Source organism: Caloenas nicobarica, chromosome 14 (genome assembly GCF_036013445.1).
Source record: "Caloenas nicobarica isolate bCalNic1 chromosome 14, bCalNic1.hap1, whole genome shotgun sequence".
NCBI classification, from domain to species: Eukaryota; Metazoa; Chordata; class Aves; order Columbiformes; family Columbidae; genus Caloenas; species Caloenas nicobarica.
This window is the reverse complement of record NC_088258.1, coordinates 4552876-4572714: the sequence shown is the minus strand read 5'-3', so window position 1 is coordinate 4572714 and position 19839 is coordinate 4552876. Positions and strand designations below refer to the sequence as shown.

Genomic DNA, 19839 nt, shown 5'->3' with positions numbered 1-19839 from the left:
CTCAATATTGGAATTTCGCCCTTACCTGCTTAATTTTTGTGCTTGTGAGGGGATTTAAAAAGCTCCTTTATAAGAATGTCATAAAAAGCAATGATAACATTCTCGGCAAAACACAGCAGCCCTTATTCTGATCTTACATAGTGTCTGATGTGGAATCCCAATAACTCTGAGGAAAAGTGACATAACTTCCTTTGCTTTTTTTAACCTTACCAGTATAAACCTAAGAAACACCACCAAAATCTGCAGAGTTACATCAGTTCAGCTAAGATGTTAGATAAGAAGTTCTACTTCTTTGTAACAATCCAGACTGGGCTGAGCCTTACTTTATTTCACTGCTAATGCAACAGGAGTCCTGTCCCGATTACCGGGTGCTTTATATATCATATAATCACACCTTGTGGTTTGTGCTTACATTTTCCTCTTGTACCTATGAGAGCACCGTGAAGCTGCTCCCAAAGGAAAGCTGTATTATATTAATCTTGGAATACTTAAAAACTGATGATATCCATACAAAGTCAGGAAAGAGATCAGATTTAAATATTACCATGAAGATTTGCAGAGTTTTTAATAATTTAAAAAGCGAGAAAACTGTAGCATTATTGCACTGAAACTGCCACTCCGTTTAAATTTAATGAAGTTTTCTGTATCTTGCTAAACTCATTACTGAAAGAAAAATATAAAATATTCTGCTGTCCCAACACCCGTGTATTAGTAGAACCATACACATGTATAAACCAACTACAAGAGTTAGATCATATTATAACTCACTAACAATTATTTTGAAAGTGTATTTACATTCATCCCATATAAGCCTAGTGGGTTTTTTCCATTACTGTGAATTATTTACATCAAAAGTGTTGATCCATAAAACTTAGGTTTCATCAAACTTGACCTATGCAAAATGCATGCATCTGATGGAGTTCTCTGAACTATTGATTTTTCTGCGTCCATCTGTCTCACACTCGCTCTGTTCCGAGTACTCTCTGAAGAGTAACGTTGGCATCTGCTTTAAGTATAAGCATTACAAATTACTGCATAGATGCATCACAGAGTAGTTAAGAAAAATCAGTGGTTTCTATGTAAATAACCACAAAGCTTTGCTACTTACTTTAAAACAAATTTTGTTAATAAAAATGGTTTTATTTTTACTCCAATATTTCTCCTTTACTTCAGCTACCGCAGTCAAAGCAAATCGTAATATTCTGCTGCTGTCAAAATTTACCACTGGTGTGAATTTCTTTGTTGTGGGTGGTTTTTTCCAAGGAATATGCATTTCATATTGCTTTTCCTACAGAAAGGTGAGATTCTGAATCTGAATCAAATAAAAAGACCTTAGTACACATTTATTAATACATTTTCTCAGCATTCCCAAAAAAGGTGCTAGGGTGTCACCCAAGTGGATCATTTACAAAATATTTTAGATTAGCCTTTTAAAATAACATTTAATTGCTATGGAAATTAAGATAAAACTTCCATAATTAGGATGGATTCCTCCCTTCTGAACACAGAACACCAATAATAACACTGAGCAAAAGCTACAAGAACAGTAAAATGTACTGTCCGTGTCCACAGTCTGGATTTCTACAAAATTAAATTGTTAGTAGAATTATGACAAAAGACCTGTAGAAAAGAAAGCTCTTGTCCTATCTTGAACAGATTCAAAGATATAATTGCTTTTGATCACCTTAAAAAAAAAAAGAAAAAAGCTCATAAGGAAGAATCGAAGCAGTGAGAAGCACCGGTCTTGAAAAGCAGCACTGATTAGATGCCAGTTGAATTATAGACAGTCAGTCAAGAGAAGGGGCGAGCTGACGTACACAAGGATGCGGCCAAGGAGAAGAGTGAAGACAAATAAATTATTTTAGCTGCTAAAGATAAGAACCTGCTGGTGAAGATGCCCTGCATCAAATAACTGGGGGAAAAAATGTTTTGGGACAACTTTAATTTTATGCAGTACTTCATAAAAAGCAGCTGGTTCACTCATGTTAATCCTCTTAATCCTTCACCTCCCTGAACTGACAGAGTCTGGTCCATTTTTTATTTTTGCAAATCAGAGTTATAGGATCTAAGCCTGATGTCTCTACTTCAGTCATCAATAAATCTGGAAAATTCTTGGATACACAAGCATGCAGGGCCAAGAGATTTATAAAGCAAAAATGTCACTAAAAGACAAGCAACAGTCTCACTATGGCAGAAAACTCTCTGCTGAAGACTCCCATAGTAGCAGATTCCTCTGGATTTGAACCTTCATTTAAAACACTACTAATCAATACCTTTTCATAGCCTAAGGAAGAAAAAAAAAAAAATATATATATATATATAACTATGGTGGCAAATGCTGCAATCACTGTAAATACTTTCTATGTATTCTTTAAAGCTTACTTTCTCATTTCATGACCTATTTATTTTATGATGGGCAAATTGTAGACTACGACAGCAGTAATATGGCTGAGATGTTCAGTTATATCCCACTCAGTAGCTGTGATTGCTCAAGCCCTTGTAGTAACTGTTCTCATGCTCCTTTTTGTCATCTGTTTATCACATTGAAATAAATGCGATTTTTCTTTTAACATTATTCCATTAGAATCATGTCGATCAACTCAGAAAAATGCAGGATTGTAATTATGAGCTAACTCATCTATTACTTTGCATTTCTCGATTAATTACAGTATCTCAAGTATATGCTATTTTTGGAATGTGATCTCCATGTATACATTTAACACTGTGCTTCACAGTAATAATGTAATCCCATCACAAAATGTTCAATAGGTATCTTTGCTTACTTAAGACAAGGTGTTTATACTGCATCTGAAAATAACCCACACACTTGATAAAAACACAATCTACTAAAACATTTTTCAGGGACTGCAAGACCGTTGTTTAAGTCTTCAAAATATCTTTGTGAGTAATCGTATAGGAGACAATCAGTTCACTAACCATTGAACCAACATCCTTTCCAGGTGAAACCATGGTCATATTATAGCATCTTAGTGCAAGAAGATGAGGAAATTAAAAAAACCTGTAACCAACAGGAATCACACTGGATCTTGCATGGTATACAATGACTTCAGTGTTTCTTTTTAAAATAAAGTCACACTTTGAAAAGTGGAAAACACTATGAAATCTAATCTTATTTCAAAGTGCTTAAATTTTTACGTTCCACCTGAAACACAACCTGCAGAAGCAGTACCTTGAATGTTGCAGATGGGTTTTGGTTCAGTTCTGAAGAAAAAAATAAGGAGGGGAAAAAATAAAAAAGCAGGTAACACCACACTCCCTATAGTATGATGGTATTCTCTGAAAGTCTTCTACCTACTCTGATCAAGTGTAAGTGGATGCATTAATGCATTTCAGTAGTAATATTACCATAAGTTGCAATTTAGTAGACTCTCTTTGTACTTATGGTTTCAGGTTCTGCTTTATTTATTTCACTCCTGATCAACTAAAAGGTTGAGAAAGTCATCGAGATGGCGCTTGGAAGTACAAAGGTTAGGTACAACTGAAAGATTCAGTCTTTGTCCAAAGTCCTCCCCTGTATTTATGGGCAATTTCAGACATTCCTCAAAGCTCTCAGGTCACTTATGCCTGCGGCGTCACCTGAATCATGAAAGGGAGATCCCGGCAACCCATGGCTGGCCAGCCGGCCCGGCTGGTGTTTGAAGACACAGACTTCTTAAAATAAGATCTCTCTCTACATTCCAGCCAAACTTGTCTGGAGTAGAATCATTACAGGCCCCGTAGTCTTCCTCTGGGAGGCTCTAAGAATGTTTTCAAACGTCTACATTTCAAAAAACACAGAACCTGTTGTCTTGATCCTTTATGTTACTTCGCTAACTCTCTTCTCCATAAAACACAGCAGGGCAACGTGGCTGGGTCATTGTGAATGTGTTCTGATGGCTAAATGGGAAAGGCTATTGTTACACTGGGATAATACAGAAGATGGGATAATTGAGAAACGACACTAAACGCTTCTCCTGACTGTACAGACAGCGTCCCTATCAGCTTAACTGGTTTTGAACCCAAACACATTGTGTTACAGCTCTATCAGGGATGCTCTTGGACTCAGGAAAGCCCTGAAACATGGATTGCAATCTATTCATTCTGCCCTCAACACTTACCGCTGTGCCTCAGAACAGCACCTGGGCTGTTCCCAGACTCCTCAGCACAATCACATTAAGCAGCAAGCAAAGGAATTTAACTCCGAATTTGCTAGCATTTCTGAATTTAAAGACGGACCTAAAAGGCATATAAATCTAATTCTAATTTCTTTTATGTAAATTCAAACCACACCGAGAAAACAAAAATCTGTCATTCTGCTTGTTTTGGGGCTTTATAACTGACACCATATTAACTTATTTAAGCTCAGTAAAATTTAATGGGAGTTTTTCTTGTTCTTGCAACAGTGTTCGCTGCAGAAGATACTTCCAGAAGTGTGGTGAAGTCATTGTTTAATGTCTCCCCTGAGACCCCCAGCTATGTAATGTGATATTTTTTTTCTTCTCTTCCAATGTTTATTATTGATGTAGATGGATATTTACACCATAAAAGCAAAGCAGCTGGCTAGAGACCCTTGGGAATATACCCTTGTTAAGGAAGATTTTAGCCCCCTCCCAATAATTTACTGCATTCAGGTTGATTTAGTATGCTGAAAAACAATCCCATTTAAAAGCAAGTTACTTTCTGCTCACATAGTCATTGTTTTCTAAAGCTCTGTCCCTCTTGGGAGAAAAGGAAAAGCAATATAAAAACCTCCTGGGACAACCACGTGGTAGTCAATGCAATCGCTTCCCCTGGGTTTTGCACTTTAAGTTTCTGAGTGAACGAAAATCGAAGTGTAGAACCAAACCACAAAACAGTGTTTTCATGGTACCCACGTGATCTACACTTTTTATAGGAAACCCTTGTACACAACGAATTAGAAATATTATTCTACACTGCTTATGATGAGCTTACTAGTGAATATTAACTTTTAGGTTGCAAAAGTATATTACGATTTTGGCCATTAAAGTATATATATAAAGTATATATATCTCACTCCATTTCATTTCCAAAGTTTTTGGTAAGAGTTTCTCTCTTTGCCAGTAAGAGCGAGTCATCATCCAAAAAAGCGCACTAGTGGAAAATACCACATAACACAAAATTAATCAGTGATTATTTTTTTTTGTAGAAGACTGAATGCAAGATAATTACTTGGCTTACAGGACTAAAATAAGCAAGGAAACCATAGCAATTACCTGTCAAAAAAACTTCACATTTGGTGTAATTCACACCCCAGTTGGATACAACTTGGACTGTAAGAACTGGAGTCTGCACCAGGAGATACACCAGATCCAAACAACCTGCTGCATCTCTCAAAAAAAGCATATAAGATATTTGTACATGAGAAAGCTCTCTCTAAAGGAACTTAACTAAACTCCAAATGCTAAAAAGAGTCACCAGGTTATACCCATGAAGATATAAAGTCTTGTAAAAGGAAAACTAAGAATTAAGGTTGTAGAACATTGAGATTTTCCTCTGGAAGTAGTTGCATGATTCTGTTTTCTTGGCTAGAAAGCTTTCTTTAAGGTGTCTGCCTTGAGGAGTGGACACTTTTATTCCTTTCTCTTTTGTCTCATTGTCTCACCAGTTCTGTAAATAAAATATCCCACCATTCTGTACTCATTATACGAAAGTCTGCAGACCTTAGAAGACTTATCACATTTATACCTCATTGCAGAACACAAGAGTAATTGGACAAAAACTTCTACCTCCTTTTTTCCACCTGAAACTAACTACATTGCTGCTTCTTTTATTTACTCTTAAAATTCCTGAAAACCCATCCCCTCCCTTTTTCTGTCTTTATGAGCACCAGATTTGTTGTTCCTGCTTTTTCAGGTGGGAGAGCTGAGTTTAAAGGTTTACTTCCTCACTTGTTACACGCACGCAGGAGAGAGAAGAGCAGGTACAGAACAGAGAGAGTAAAATAGTGAAATGGTTTTACTAATCTCAATAACAAGACTTCACGGGTTTTTTTTTTCCAGTCTTGAACACAATTCAGTACAGTTATTGCAAACAAGGCATATATTAACAAACCTCCACAAATGTTGTCCTCTGTGACACAGTTATTGTTAAAAATAAAGAAATAAACTGAAAACATTTCACCCAAAATGGAGTTGGCAACTGTAAGAGATCCTACCACATTTAAGTAATTTTTTCAAAGGAAGGCCTCAATAACAAAAATAAGTTAGCTTCCTATTCTTGTGTTTGAACCTTTAACAGATTTAAAGCGCTACAAGGAAAATCTATTAATTCCAAGAGGCAAAAAGCTTTCGCTATAATTAAACAAGGTAACACAAATTAGTATTTCTCTTCTGTAGCATCTTGGTTTTAAGACCTAACAGTTTGACAATGACTCTTGTAGCAGACTTAGACATTAATATAACCACCGCAAGTTGCTTCCCTTAGAACTGATGAGGAAGCACTAAATACCTTCTCAGAGATCAAACTGAATTTGAAATCTTAAAGTTTCCATCAGTAGCCTTATGCTCCTTTGTTAACAGTACTTCTAAAAAGCAACCACCAAACACACAATTAAATATTCTTTAAAAAAGCAACCAAACACACAATTAAACATACTTTCAATTTCCAGTTAATATAAATCAGCCCCACCCAAAATTACTAGTTAAATAAGAAGTTTCCTCATCCTGCAGTAAATTAACAACTATTAATGGCACAATGGGACTTACCCACAGATTGTTACTTCCTCGAGGTCAGTTCTCAACACAGCCAAAACCAATCTGGGTCCGCTTTGCATTGTTCTCAAAACAGACATATTGAAGGGAAAATCATAAGCGCTGGGTCCTGATATCTGTAGATAATTATTCATGTGGTCTACACACAAAAAAAGGAAAGCGTGACATGTGAGATACAACAGAACTGGTATTTACACCCTGTTGACTGCAAGGAAGAGATGGCTATTGAGGTACAGCTCATATCTTTTAGTTACCAGGAAAAGGTGACAGGAGAGGAATTTAAGTGCAGCACCTTCTTGAGTACAGGAGCAACAAACTTTCACATGCAAGAAGGAAGGGCAGAAAAGAGATTTCAGAAATCTTAATGAGCTGTTAGATACTGGAACTGTGTAGGTGACAATCTGGCAGACAAGAAACACCTGTGAGATACAAAAGGAGGGTCAAGAGGAAAACCTGAGCAGTGGTTTGCATGGGTGGGATGGCCTGGAGAGCAGAGGGTGCAGCTGAGAAGCACGAGCAGCAGGTGCAAGGGGGACACGGCCAGGGGACCAGTAAATGCTGCTCACCTGTGCTGGAGCAGTGAAGATGCTTAACTCGTTTTACACTATAAAATGCATGAGAAAAAGGTGCTTTCTTGGATAATATACCTTTGTGCTAAACACAATGCCCGCTGTCAATAATATGAAAAAATGACCTCGCATTCGATGCAGCAATTTACTATGCTTGCCTGCATGATTCTATCACAAGAGATACTTGTCAAAAAGGAAAAAAAAAAAAAAGGATAGAAGCAGGCTGCCAATCTTCAACTCGAACATTTGCTAAACTCATGGAATAAAGCCAAACCAAGCTCGGAAACTTTGCCGCGCCGCCTGCCAACCTCGCAGGCTGAATCAGACGCAACACAAAGAGCAGGAAGGGGGGGAGAGGGGGGTTAATTTGCACCTCCAGGCTCTCTGGCCTTGACACATACCTGCTATTTTTCCTTGTTCGCTGACAAAAATAAAGAAAACAAAAAAAAGCTGCTCGGAATGCACAAGCTGGAGCAGACGCGCCCCGGCGTGCCTGGCGTGCCCCCTGCCAGCAGCTGCCACCGCAGCAGCGGCGCCGCCGCCGCACAGGCCTAGGGGGCGCAGCGGACGCGGGAGAACGTCCCGCCAGGCGCGCGCGCGGCCGTTGGCGCGGGGACGCGGGAAGAAGATCCCGCCAGGCGCGCGCGCGGCCGTTAAAGGGCGCGGGACAAACTCCCCTCGCGGGGGTGGGGACACGCGCGCGGCCGTTGGCGAGCGCGGGGAAGAGAGGGCCACGCGCCGCCATCCCCCACCTCCCTTCAGGTTTCGCACGCGCGCAACCGTTAGCGGGCGCGCAACGTCCCTCCCGCTTTACGCGAGCGCGGCTCTTACGCCCTCGCCCCGCGCGCCTGCCGCCCAATCAGCGGCCGGGCTGGGGGCGGTGCTAGCGGGGGAGGCGGGGCGGGAGCGGAGCGTTACCGAGGCGGCTGCGGGCAGGTCCCGCCGCGGCTGTGTGAGCGGGTCGGGGGGCGCTGCTCCTCAGGGGTCTGTAGCGAGCTGGCGGGCAACCGTGTGCTGAAATACCGTCCCCCTGCCCCGTCCTGACAGTTCCACAAACACAACCCCCCACCCGGTACCCCCCTCCTGAGCTCCGTGAAGGATGTTCCCCTACATAGACACAGCCCCGTTGAGGTGTAGGTCAGGAGAAGGTGGGATGAGGCGCGGCTTGTGTTTAGGGCGGGAGGGGCGGCGGGGGGGGGTGTGTGCGGGAGAGACGTGAAGGGAGACGGGAGGTGAGGCAGCGGGAGCGGTGGCCGGAGCGGGGTCTGAGGGAGTCCGCCGGCTCTGAGGGAGCGGAGCGGAGAGCGGCGCGTCCGCCAGCTCTGAGGGAGCGGAGCGGGGAGCGAGGGCGCGGGCGGAGGCGGCGAGGTGGGCGCGCGGGCGGGTGGGCGCGCGGGGGGCGGGCGGAGCGCGAGCCTGCGGCCGGGGGAGGGTCAGCACCGCGCGGGGCTGAGGGGGCCCAGGAAAGTTGAGGGGAGGGGGGAGAGGAGAGCGGGCGAGATTTTTGTTTGACCAACTTCGCGCTTAGGTGCTTTGTTTTTAACTTGGTTTTATGCCGGGGGTACTTCTTTTATAAGTACTCACATTCCTTCTTTCTAAGAAGGGGCGGGGAGGGAATCTCCCACGAAACTTTTCCCTTTACGGAAGGCGGGACTGAAACAATACCCGATGCATTGTTTAAATGTAAAACCTCCAGCGCCTTTTTTTTTTTTTTTTCTGTAGGGTTTTATTGCCGCCGCTGCTGCCGCTGTGATAGCGCTTTCCCTCTTGTGTTTACAGCTTCTGTAAGGGAGAGACGCTCAGAGGAAGAACCAGGATCCCTGGGCTGTATAAACAAGGAAAGCAGGAGTCCATCTAAGCGAAGCTGGAAGGATTTCACCTTGTTGCTGTTTGTTTCGGGAGATTTGCTCTCCCCCATGCCCCGGGCACTATCCAGCTGAGGATTTGTTTCATTGCTTCGTCCGTAGCCGGGCAGAAGAAAAGCGCTTTACGTGTTAGAGATTTTTGTCGTGGTCTCTCTGCAAGAAAAGAGAGCAGCACTGGTCTTGGAGCGGGAGGGAGATACGATCAGCTGAGGTTTTCCCCACCTCCGGCTGAGTTGAGCTGACACCGCTGGCCTGGGGCTGAGTGACTGCACGGCGAGCTGGAATCACGGGCAGGGCTGCTCAATTTACCTGCTTGAGGACCCTTCAGACCCTTCTATTGACGGTAGAGATTTGTATCCAAAGGAAAATCGGATTAATATAAACTATGCAGAGCTTTGCGAGGATATCTGGAGACTACTCTGTCTGCATGGCTAATCTTGAAATTGTGTGAAATAAATCCTTAGCGCAAGGAATAGCGAGACACTTTCAATTAGGTTTTTTTTTCCTTGACGCTTCCCCAACCCGCCCCCCGCTTCTGCGAGAATTTAACACTTCCATTGCAAGGTTTTTACAGGAGAATGGGACACATGCTGGAAAACTCACCACGCTTCATAAAAATCACAGGGGTAACAGTTTGCATCATCGTTGTGGTATGAAAGGTACTCTCTGGATTGTCTGCTGGTGGCTAAGATGGATCAGTCTTCCTCTGTTTTTGTTGGCGATGTGCTGAAGGATTTGGATTTACTGGAATACTGACGCCTATAAACTTACTCCCTCTGTGCTGAAGGCATTGGATGTGACAGTGCAGAGAAACATGTGTTTCACATTTCTGACTGGTTGTTTTGGTGCAATCAATACCTCCACAAGAAACATGGACTTAGGTGGCGATAATCATACTGGGAGGCACAGGGAGTGCTGCTTTCGGGCTGCAGGCGAAGTGAGCACAAATCAAAGAGTCCACCGTTCTTCTGAAGTGGGGGCTTCTCTTCTCCAAAAACTCCGGTGTGAAGGCAGTGGGCGATGTTCCCAACCCACCAAAGAGAGCCCGGCCTCGGGGTGCGGAATGAGCAATGACCAAAGCGCTGTCAGCAGTGGCAGGCAGTCGGATCGGATGGGGATCAGTGAGGCAAGAACGGTTGAAAGAAAGGTGGATCGCAAAATTATTGCCCGAAGGAATAGCAGGCGAGGCGGAATGATGATAAAGTTAAACTTCTGTTTCATCTTCTGTCGGGGATGGTGGGCGTTTCTGTTGCTTCAGCTCCACATGTTGCAAGCACTGGCACAAGGTAGGGCTAGAGACATTTTTGTTTATAGAATTGCTGCATCTGTCTTCTAAGAGGAAAGGAATCTCGCTCGGGTACAGAGAAACCCTTTTACTTTATCAGAGGTAAACTGCAGCTTTTGCACTGGGCTGATTTTGTGTAGGAACGGTTGTTTCTTACACACAATCATTTCTTTATGAAACAGGGGTTTGCAAACTGTACCTACATGTTTCCCTGCCTTTCTCATCCTATCGTTCTCCTACTCCCCCCTCCCCGCGGAGAGAATCATTCGCCCTATCAGAACCAAACTGCCTTTTTTATTTACTTAAATACGACCCTACATTTCTGTTCTTTCAGGCAGCAAAAGAGTTAACTGCTGGTTGTGTGTGTGTGTGTTTAAAAACACTGTGCACTGAGATAAGTTATTAGGAGAAGGGGACTCATAAATCCTCTGACTAGAACTAAATCAGGCATGTAAAAGGAATTCTTTAAACATATGAGTGCTGTTCTATGTGAACCTCGGTCTGAACATTGTTCATTTCTTTTGGATTGCCAAGTAACATTTACCCGAGACAAAAACTGCGATTGATTCGTATCTGAGCATTTCCACATCAGAGATCCTTGCAGTCAAATGAGTCACTTGTAAATGAAGGGTCAGAGTCAACCAATAGACTTTAAATATCAAGTGTCAGTTACTTTGCCTGTAAATTCCCTTCTCAAAAAATTGCCAAATGCAGCTTAATTCTTAATAATCCTCTGACAGAGTAAACAATAAATGGCAGGCTGAAGCATTACAGTTGGCTGCGCCAAATAACATGCTGAACAAACGCAGCTTTCACTTTCTTTGCTGGGTTGAGTTTTATTGCTGTGTGCATTGTCTGACTGGAGTGGTTTGTGTTGTACAATGCACAACTGTGTCGGGTGGGACGATTAGTTATTAAAAGCGGAAGTTAAAACTCTATGAAGGGGAATGGTCTTTGTTTTAGTTCTTTGTTTTCAGGTAGTGCATAGGGAACAACGGTGCATTCAGTTTTAGTAACTGGATGGGCTTGTGTGTTGAGGAAGAGGGGTTATAAGCCAAGTTCGCAGTAGTTTGTCTGTTCGGGGTTTCCTACTGCATCTTCTGAAAGTTTGGAGCCGCAGGGTACAGAAGAGTTTTAATTCAGTGTTTAATAATGGACTCCACCCTCATAAACCTTTTCCAGTGCTTTGTTTGTGCTGTCATTCCTATTCCCAAACTACTTAAGCTGAGGCCTGCAAGCCCTAACAGGGTATTGTTGTTCTGAAATAAGACATACCTGCAATAATTCTCTCTGCAAATTAAAATTCATGTAACTTTTTTTTTCTTTTGGTAGTTGTTGATAGATGCCAACATGATGCTTCATTTTGGAAGGCAAATGCTGATGGTTCTTGCTGTTTAAATTAAAAATGCAAAATCTTTCATGTAAGGCAGTTTTAAGTCCCAGTGATTCAGGAATCAATTTAGTTGATTCCTGAAACTAAGTAAAACAGTTTGCTGTGGTTTAGTAGTAAACTAGCCATCATCTTAGATTAGAAAGGGAATTGAAACTTTTGTTGAGTGCATAGTATGGAAAAAAAATTCAATAGCATATTTTAGATTACTAAGCATTCACAGTAGTATCAGTTTTAGGTAATATATATCTCAGGGAGCTATGTAGTGTTTAGAAACTATCCTAAAGAAAAGTCCTGACACCAACTTAGTTTCACCCATCAGTATTTAAGAGGGGGAGGGGAAGCAAAAAGAATAAGACACATTATTTCTGAGAAATATTAGTGCAGGTAAAGGTATGGAGTTTAGAAGACATGAAACAATGAACGATAAAACAATTACATAATGCAGAAACAGAGTAAGTTTTTATTTTTATATAATGCAGAAAATGCAAATTACGGTTATTCCTTTAAAGATTCTTTGACACAGAAAGCAACATGAAAGTCATAATGCAGAGTGCTTCTATTAGCTTTTCACAACATTTGTATTCATTTATAACTTGAGCTTCTTTTTGCACTCTGAATTTGAATGGATTCTAATACATTCATCATTTTTATGCAAAAATTTACTTTAGAGAGAAGATGACAATTTTTATAAAAGTCTTTTATGAAAATGGAAATTTGTGCTGCAGCCACAGAAAGTTTTTAATGGAAAGATGTGGTCATATGCATGAGAGAATTACATGAGTCTGATCTTTTTATCAGATAAAACATGAACACTCTAAATATATGTGCCATGGCTATTCTGAATGAGTCATAATACTATGCTCTAAGCAGCTAAAGTTTCTATAATAACTATTTCAACATTAAAGAAATTAGAAATATTTCAGGCATATCGAAATTCGGATTCTTAGTTCATAGGAAACAGATGAGGAAGTTGTTGAGATTAAGAATTTTATACTGTAAGGTGGATGGAAGAAAAGATTTTCAACTGCAACAGGTTGTTGAGTATTCTCTGGACTTGAATGATCATCCATGTAAAAGCAGATCTAGAGGCAAGCTGTAGATAAAACCACTTGTAAATTCATTTTGTACCTAGCTCTTCAGCTTTTCTGTCTTCTGGTAGTTGTGTTACATAATTAGATATAATGATTTATTTGATTCCTTTTTCCCTTTCAAAGTGAATTTAATTATTAGGAAACATACAATGGTTTATTGTACTGAATAATAAAGCATTCTCTTTGAACCTTAGTGTTGTTAGCGCAGACCTTCTCACTATGGGAGTGATTTTCTGGGTGGAAGAAGCGTACAGGTGACCAAGGTTGTGGCCTGGGATGGTTCTCCCACTTCTGCCATGGCTGCATTGATGCACGTTCACGCTACGTATGTGTCTCACCCGTCTGTGAATGGGAAGCTTGTCGGAAAAACTAATCTGTAAGAGCCTGAGAATTGTTGCCCATTTCTTTGCTCACCGAGTTCTTTCCGCCTGCTGGCCTCTGCCATGATGCCTCTTCTCATGGCGTTTTTGTTACATTGAAGTATTGGGTGCTAGTTAGCCACAAGTCATTGTGTGTCATCAAATAGTGATGAGATGCTAATTGATAATCATTATAATGATCAAATTAGAATTTGCAAGGTGGTGGTAAAAGTGAATCATTTCGACGCAGTAACCAACTACAGTACTAGGAAGAACATCACCCTGCAGTGACCTCTGGTCTCGCTCAGTGGTCGAGCATGCCTGGGCATAGTGCTGTGGAATCCATGGAGCTCATTGCAGGATTGGAATTTATGATCTATGAGATCAACAAAGACTGATGCCTACTGAGGTACAAAATGTTTACTAAAATACTAGAATATTTGTATGGAAATAGGAAAATTCTGCTTACTTAAATAGGTTGGAAGTTGCTAGAGGCTATTCTACATGCATCTTAATGGATTGGAGTACCTTCCCAATGTCTTTTGCTGAAGAGTGAAAGAATACTTAGAAAATATACTTCTTTGGATTGATGGCTGTTGTTCAGAATGATTTTAAATCAGATAAAAGCAGTGCAAAGCTTTAAGCTTCTCCAGCAGGAGATAGGTATCTTTAAATACTAAGAAAGAAAAGCTTGTCTGATTTTTCGTAGTTTTGCACCAATTTTATGCTACTTCATTCAATCTGTTATTTAGAATTCTACATGTACCCGAATGTGCATTTAAGGTGATTTTGATATCTACATATGGAGAGAGGCTGTGGCAGTTACGCTGTGTGACTTTCACGTCACTTAAAAAGAACAGAAGGGAATCTGTGTTCTTGGGTCATAGTCCTTTAATGGTGGCTTTTTTTTTTTTTTATTGTTTTATTGTTCTTACCAGCACATATGTACAAGTCTTGAATGCACCCTTGATTCAAATAAAATATTTTCACGTGTTTAGCAACTTCGTATACAGCTTTACCGGAACATCACATTCTGAATGGACTAGTTATTTGATCACTTGGACCTTTTTGCTGTAATGAATCTGTGGGCAGACTAGAGGCAATTAGATTCCTCATGGAGCAAAATCTTGCTCATGTTGAGTTCATTGCAGAAGTAGACTTTTCTTCCTCCCTCTGCTTATGTACATACATAATATATATTTAAGTTTTTATGAACAAATTGATGATTTATTGGTCTTTTCAAAATGGCATTTTCTTGAAGTTATATAAACTGGAATAATTTTTATAAGATTTGTGCAGAGATTTGAAAATGACAGACTTAAGATAGCTTGTGCATCTTTAACCTGAATTATTTACGCATGTGCATTATGCTTAAGTTTAAATTGATACATAATATTTTGCTGTCTACATTAATCAGAACTAAGAATACTGCTCATTGATCAGTTTTCAGTCTTTTGTTTTCTTGTCAATGCTTGACTCCATCTTTCATTTACTTCGAATCTTTTTAAATTCAGCGCAAGATGACTTTTGTGTGGACTAAAGGGCGAACTGTTAACAGCTACAGAGTGGCACTGGATTAGACTACTTACAGTTATTACAGCTGGAAAGCAGGTGATTGGAGAGACTTGGTTTCCATTTCTGACTAGTGAGTGAGTATTTTCTAGTGAATAAAGACGCTTCACTCCATGTGCCTCAAAGATGACCCTTCACCACCCATATAGCTCATGTGGAACAAAAATACAACTCCATGAAAGGTCTGTTCCCAAAGAAGTTGGGAGTTCTGGAGTTATTTCTGCCTGTGCTGATGTTGGTCTCATTACAGACTATTTCAGCCAATTACATAATTTTCATTCCCTAGGACTCTTCTGGTAAGTGGCCTTACATGTACCCTACTTAAATCTATTAAGTTAGATATGTGTAGTAGTTGGCATGCTTTCTTATGTGAAGCGATTTGTTCTCTCAGTTTATAAATAGATGTTAAATAGATGAGATGAATTTTTTTTTCATATAAGTAAAACTTGGATTCTTTTATGGACATGGCCTTTGAAATGTCATGACCCTGGAACTTCTAATAGGTTCTACAGGAATTAGTTCATGTAGCACTTGCAGATCTGAGTTCAAGGGGTTACATGGCTGAGGAGGGAAGACCTTTTTATTTTAATATGCATACCAAATTACTTTTAAACATAAACGATTGGTTTTGTAAGATCTATTGTTTATACAAAGTCTTGGCTTCTAGACATACATGGTGTTTGTACACTGTATCTTGAGCACTAACATTTTAGCTTTACTAAGTTATTTTTTGTTCTGCCCTGCTACCAAAAAAAAAAAAATCTATTACTAGGATATATACTAGTCCGTTGCTAGTCATATGTTTTATCTGTGAAATGCCCCTGCTGTGTAATACAAATGGCACCTTCGCTAATTTTAAAAATTGAGATTTTGGCTTTTTTAGGTAAGTGTTTTTGAAGTTAATTTTCAGCTGTTTATTCCCTGAGCCAGCTCAGACTAGGGTCACACAAGCATTGAGGTGATGGGAATGCATGGCTGGGACATGACCCTGGCAGTCGTCACTAAAATCGGTTTAAATTGTTAAGAGAGTTTTCAGACTCAGGGAAAACACAAGGGAATGTACACTGCGTAACTTCTTATAAACATGTGGAGGCTGCTGTTCCTGGGTAGAAAATAGAAAGGTTAGTGCCTTTAGAGGGGTGATTTAGAAGACTTAACTTTCGATTTCTTCTCTGAAAGGCCCTTTCATTGAGTTTCTCCCACTCTTAGGTGGAGTCTTCCTAAAGAAAGTCCTCCTAACCTAAGCTGGTACAGTAAGTGCGAAAGTTAGGCAATATGAATATGCCCCTTAATCACTTTTATCTCAGTTCTTGAGTCTGATAATGGGAATAATATTTTTTTCTTAAAAAAAGAAACTGCGTAACTTATGTTGCAAATTCCACAAGTAATAATTTTAAACAATTGTATCTAATACGCAGGTTCAACAGGTAAAAATGGTGGTATGAGCTCCAGCAATTCTGATAAAAGGAAGTCTGACACTACTTTATGCAAAATGTGCAAGTGGATTGTACAATCTTATGTCACACCATCCAGATAACTTTTGAAGTGTCATTTTGGATAAACGATAAAGCATTTGTAGTTTTAAAGCAGATAGCTTGAATCTTTAATCCTGTTTTTCACATTTCCATGCTCCATTCCGGGAGCCTGAAGAGCAAGTTGATTCTAGTAGATAAATCATTGTCCCTTAGGTCTCTTTAAACCGCTTTATGGTCTTTCAAGCCATAAGCCATATATTTTTCTAATAAACTCCTAGGTCTAACAAGTTATCTAAAAAATAATTTGTTGGGTATAGCCCTCTTGGACTAGAAAGTAGAGAATAATGATACATAGCTCCAGTACGTGTGGCCAAAATGGTCCCACATTGATTCCATGCTGAAATTGAAGTTTGTAACAGAAACAAATTGAAGTTTGTACACAAAGAATCAGAAGACCTGGTAGACTCTACTTTCATCCTCAGATTCATATTTGTCTAACTTTGTATATTTATTAGCCGAGAATGTTTTGGCTTTTGTGTGTATTTTTGGCATTGAGTTCACAGGAAATCTTCTCAGGAACAATCCTACATTTTAAGGGAAGGTACTAACAAAATAATGGAACGATAATGCAAATATTTCAAAAGTTTAGACATTTAGAAAAAATACTTTTTATTATACTGGTACTGTTAGCTCACCTCACATTTGTGTTAAATGCAGACTCAGTACAACACAGTCATTGCTATCTTCCTTGCACATTAGGGAATGTGCCTTGTTTCTGATATCTGTCAAGAAGTGCAAAGGACATTAGTGATTAAATACTTCTGAAATAACGAAATGGTATGCAGCGCCTGGAAGACAAATATATGGTGCTATGCCATACTTGCAATTCAAAGATAATACGTTTATCGTAACACGGAACACATGGCAAGTGACACACTGCTGTAGCAGTGAAGTGGGTGGGAGGGCGTAAGGGAATTCTGTCAGTATTTCTGGATGTTTGTACTGATTAGTGTAATTTTAAGTCCTCTCGAATGTGCGTATGTAGAGGTACAATTAACTTTTCTTGCAGATTGTTTGGGACTGTTTTCTTTCCTTGCAGTATCAAGATGTTGAATAAACTCAGATTCTAACCTATCATGCTAACGTAACATTTGCAAAATAGCACCCTATGCGTTCTTCCCGGCTGTCACTGTTGTTTAGGAGAAACTCTTTGTCCACAAACAAATACATCCTTTAAGGTCTCCAAGCACCCTTTTAATTTTTTTTTTCTCTGTGATGCATAAAAAACCTTTCACGATAGCTCAGCTGATAATGCACTGAAAATACTGTTGTCCCATGATGAAGACTGTCTCATTGTTTGCATGCGTGCCCATCTGTGTGTCTCACTGTTGTCCTCTTTTTGCTTTATCTTTTTGTCCCAGGTTGATAGAGCCTCTACCACAATGTGCTTTGGGTCTCTGATTATTGCTCCTACAGGCTATTGTAATACAAATAATGTCTACTGCTGGTAACAGACTGAGGGGATAGTGTGCAATGTAGAACAGATTCCTCAGTTATCCTCTAACTGGACACAGAATGGCTTTTCTAGGACACTTGTATTATCTGAAGCAGAGCTTTTATTGTGCTGGAAGACCTTGTTCACAACAGATGATCAGAAAGATTGTTTAATGGTAGATTATCCCAGGCATTGTTTTTCAAAAACGTTGGATAAGACTAAGAGGCAAGGGATCAAGAATAGTGACTCTTGTGTTTCACCTTTTACTATTTTTATTGCTGTGAAGAAGTTAGATTTGTTTTTGAAGAGGGAGTAACTGAAGTTACTTTTTAAAGCCATTTTAATACATGCCGCTTCAAACATCAGGTTTTAAGGTAAAAGCTATCAACTAATTTCACATTTCCCTTAGACCTTTTCTTTCAACAAACATAACCAGTCACTTCTTTATCATGAGCGACATTGGACGTGTCTTAAATGGAGAAAAATATGTGGATTATTGTTAAATTCATTTCTTGCATCAGCGTGTGCGACCGTAATTTTTAAAACACCATGTTGTAAAAATAAAATAGTATTCTTTCTAGTTATCTTAAACATTTTTTTTTTAAGTTCTGTGCTCTCTTCTCTCTTGGAACTAGTCTGCAAGATTCTTAGCTTTTAAGAGCTACTGAGAGGTCTGTGTTTGTTCGTTTGTTTTCCCTCTTGAAAAGAATACCTATTTTATAGAGTAACTTCTTGAAATTTCTAGTCTGAGAAGTGTTTCCTATTTACAGAGCCTAATCATGCTAGTGCTTATTATCCATACAACAAGGCTAACATTTCACTTTTAAGTGTTTCTGTTCACGGAAATTGTAGAATAGGTTAATTGATTCTACCTTAATTCAATTAACAAAATAGGCTAGTGATGCTATTGTTTAGTGAAGTCATAAGCAGAAAAATTTCAGATGACTCTGAGTATAGATCTCCCATTTATCCACAAACCTGAAGTAGCAAAGAATAACAGGGCAAGGTAGATTTCACACCTGTGTGTTTTGAAATTTATCTTGAAGTCATTTATGTAGTGCCTAACATCTTTATTTCAAATTTCTCTATACTAGTGTTGATAAGTATCTTCCTCAGATTTAATTATTTTCATTATATATGATTTATTATTAGCACTTAATGGGTCAAATATTTATGCATATTTTTCTGAATCTTCAGTTGAGAATTCTGAGTTAATGAGAGATAAGTCTAACTCAAAAGTTTTAAGTGCTGGTAATTGAATGTTGCATTCACTATGTAAATGTATCATAATTAAAATGATGCCTTGTCAATCCCATTCAAGCTTCTCATGAGTATAATTTTCAGCTTTTCTATACTGGATATAGCTACGTCTTCTGCTACTCAGAACCTGAACAGACGTATTTATGGCATACCGGCGTCAATAAAAATCTGCAATGTTAACTGTTGTACCTGTTAAAATTCGAAGAGTGCAAATCTTATTAATTCAGTTACAGAAATTTAAGTAAGATCTAAAACTTTTTTTTTTGACATTTTCAAATTGCTGAGCTCCACTATAAAAAAAATTAGTGGAGCAGCCAGTGAGAAGATATAAGATGTCATCTCATGGACAGAGATGGAGAGTTTTCCTCTATAACAGTGCAGAATGGGAGCTTGATGCCTGCAAAATAGCTTTCACCAACAAATGCGGTATCGCTTTCACCTTAAATGCTCTTTGGCTGAATAGAGATATAAAACTTTTTTCAATTTGTTTTATACATTTGACATTATGCTGTATACATCTGGTTTAATATTTCCTTTCTAGAGGCAATTTCCTTTATAAGTTGGCAATCAGCGAGAAGAGACGTAAACACAACAAAACCACAACTAAAACACAGGCAAATGAAACTGAAAACTGCCAGCAGAGGAAGCTGTAAGTGAACAGAGCTTTTAAAATTACCTCAGGAAGAGTGGTGGATTCTCCTAAATGGCTGTGTCCAAACAGGCTCAATGAAGGAAGGACATTCT

General features: G+C 39.6%; 1 protein-coding gene across 3 annotated transcripts in view; it reads left to right on the top strand.

The window, feature by feature from the left end:
- Window positions 1-9093: 9093 nt before the first annotated feature.
- The window catches only part of SDK1 (sidekick cell adhesion molecule 1), a 387985-nt gene continuing 377239 nt past the window's right edge, over window positions 9094-19839 (top strand). For all 3 annotated transcript variants that reach the window (XM_065644569.1, XM_065644568.1, XM_065644570.1), the window contains exon 1: window positions 9094-10451. In XM_065644569.1, the coding sequence (XP_065500641.1) occupies window positions 9980-10451 (472 nt within the window). In that variant the 5' untranslated portion in view covers window positions 9094-9979. The remainder of the gene's footprint in view (window positions 10452-19839) is intronic.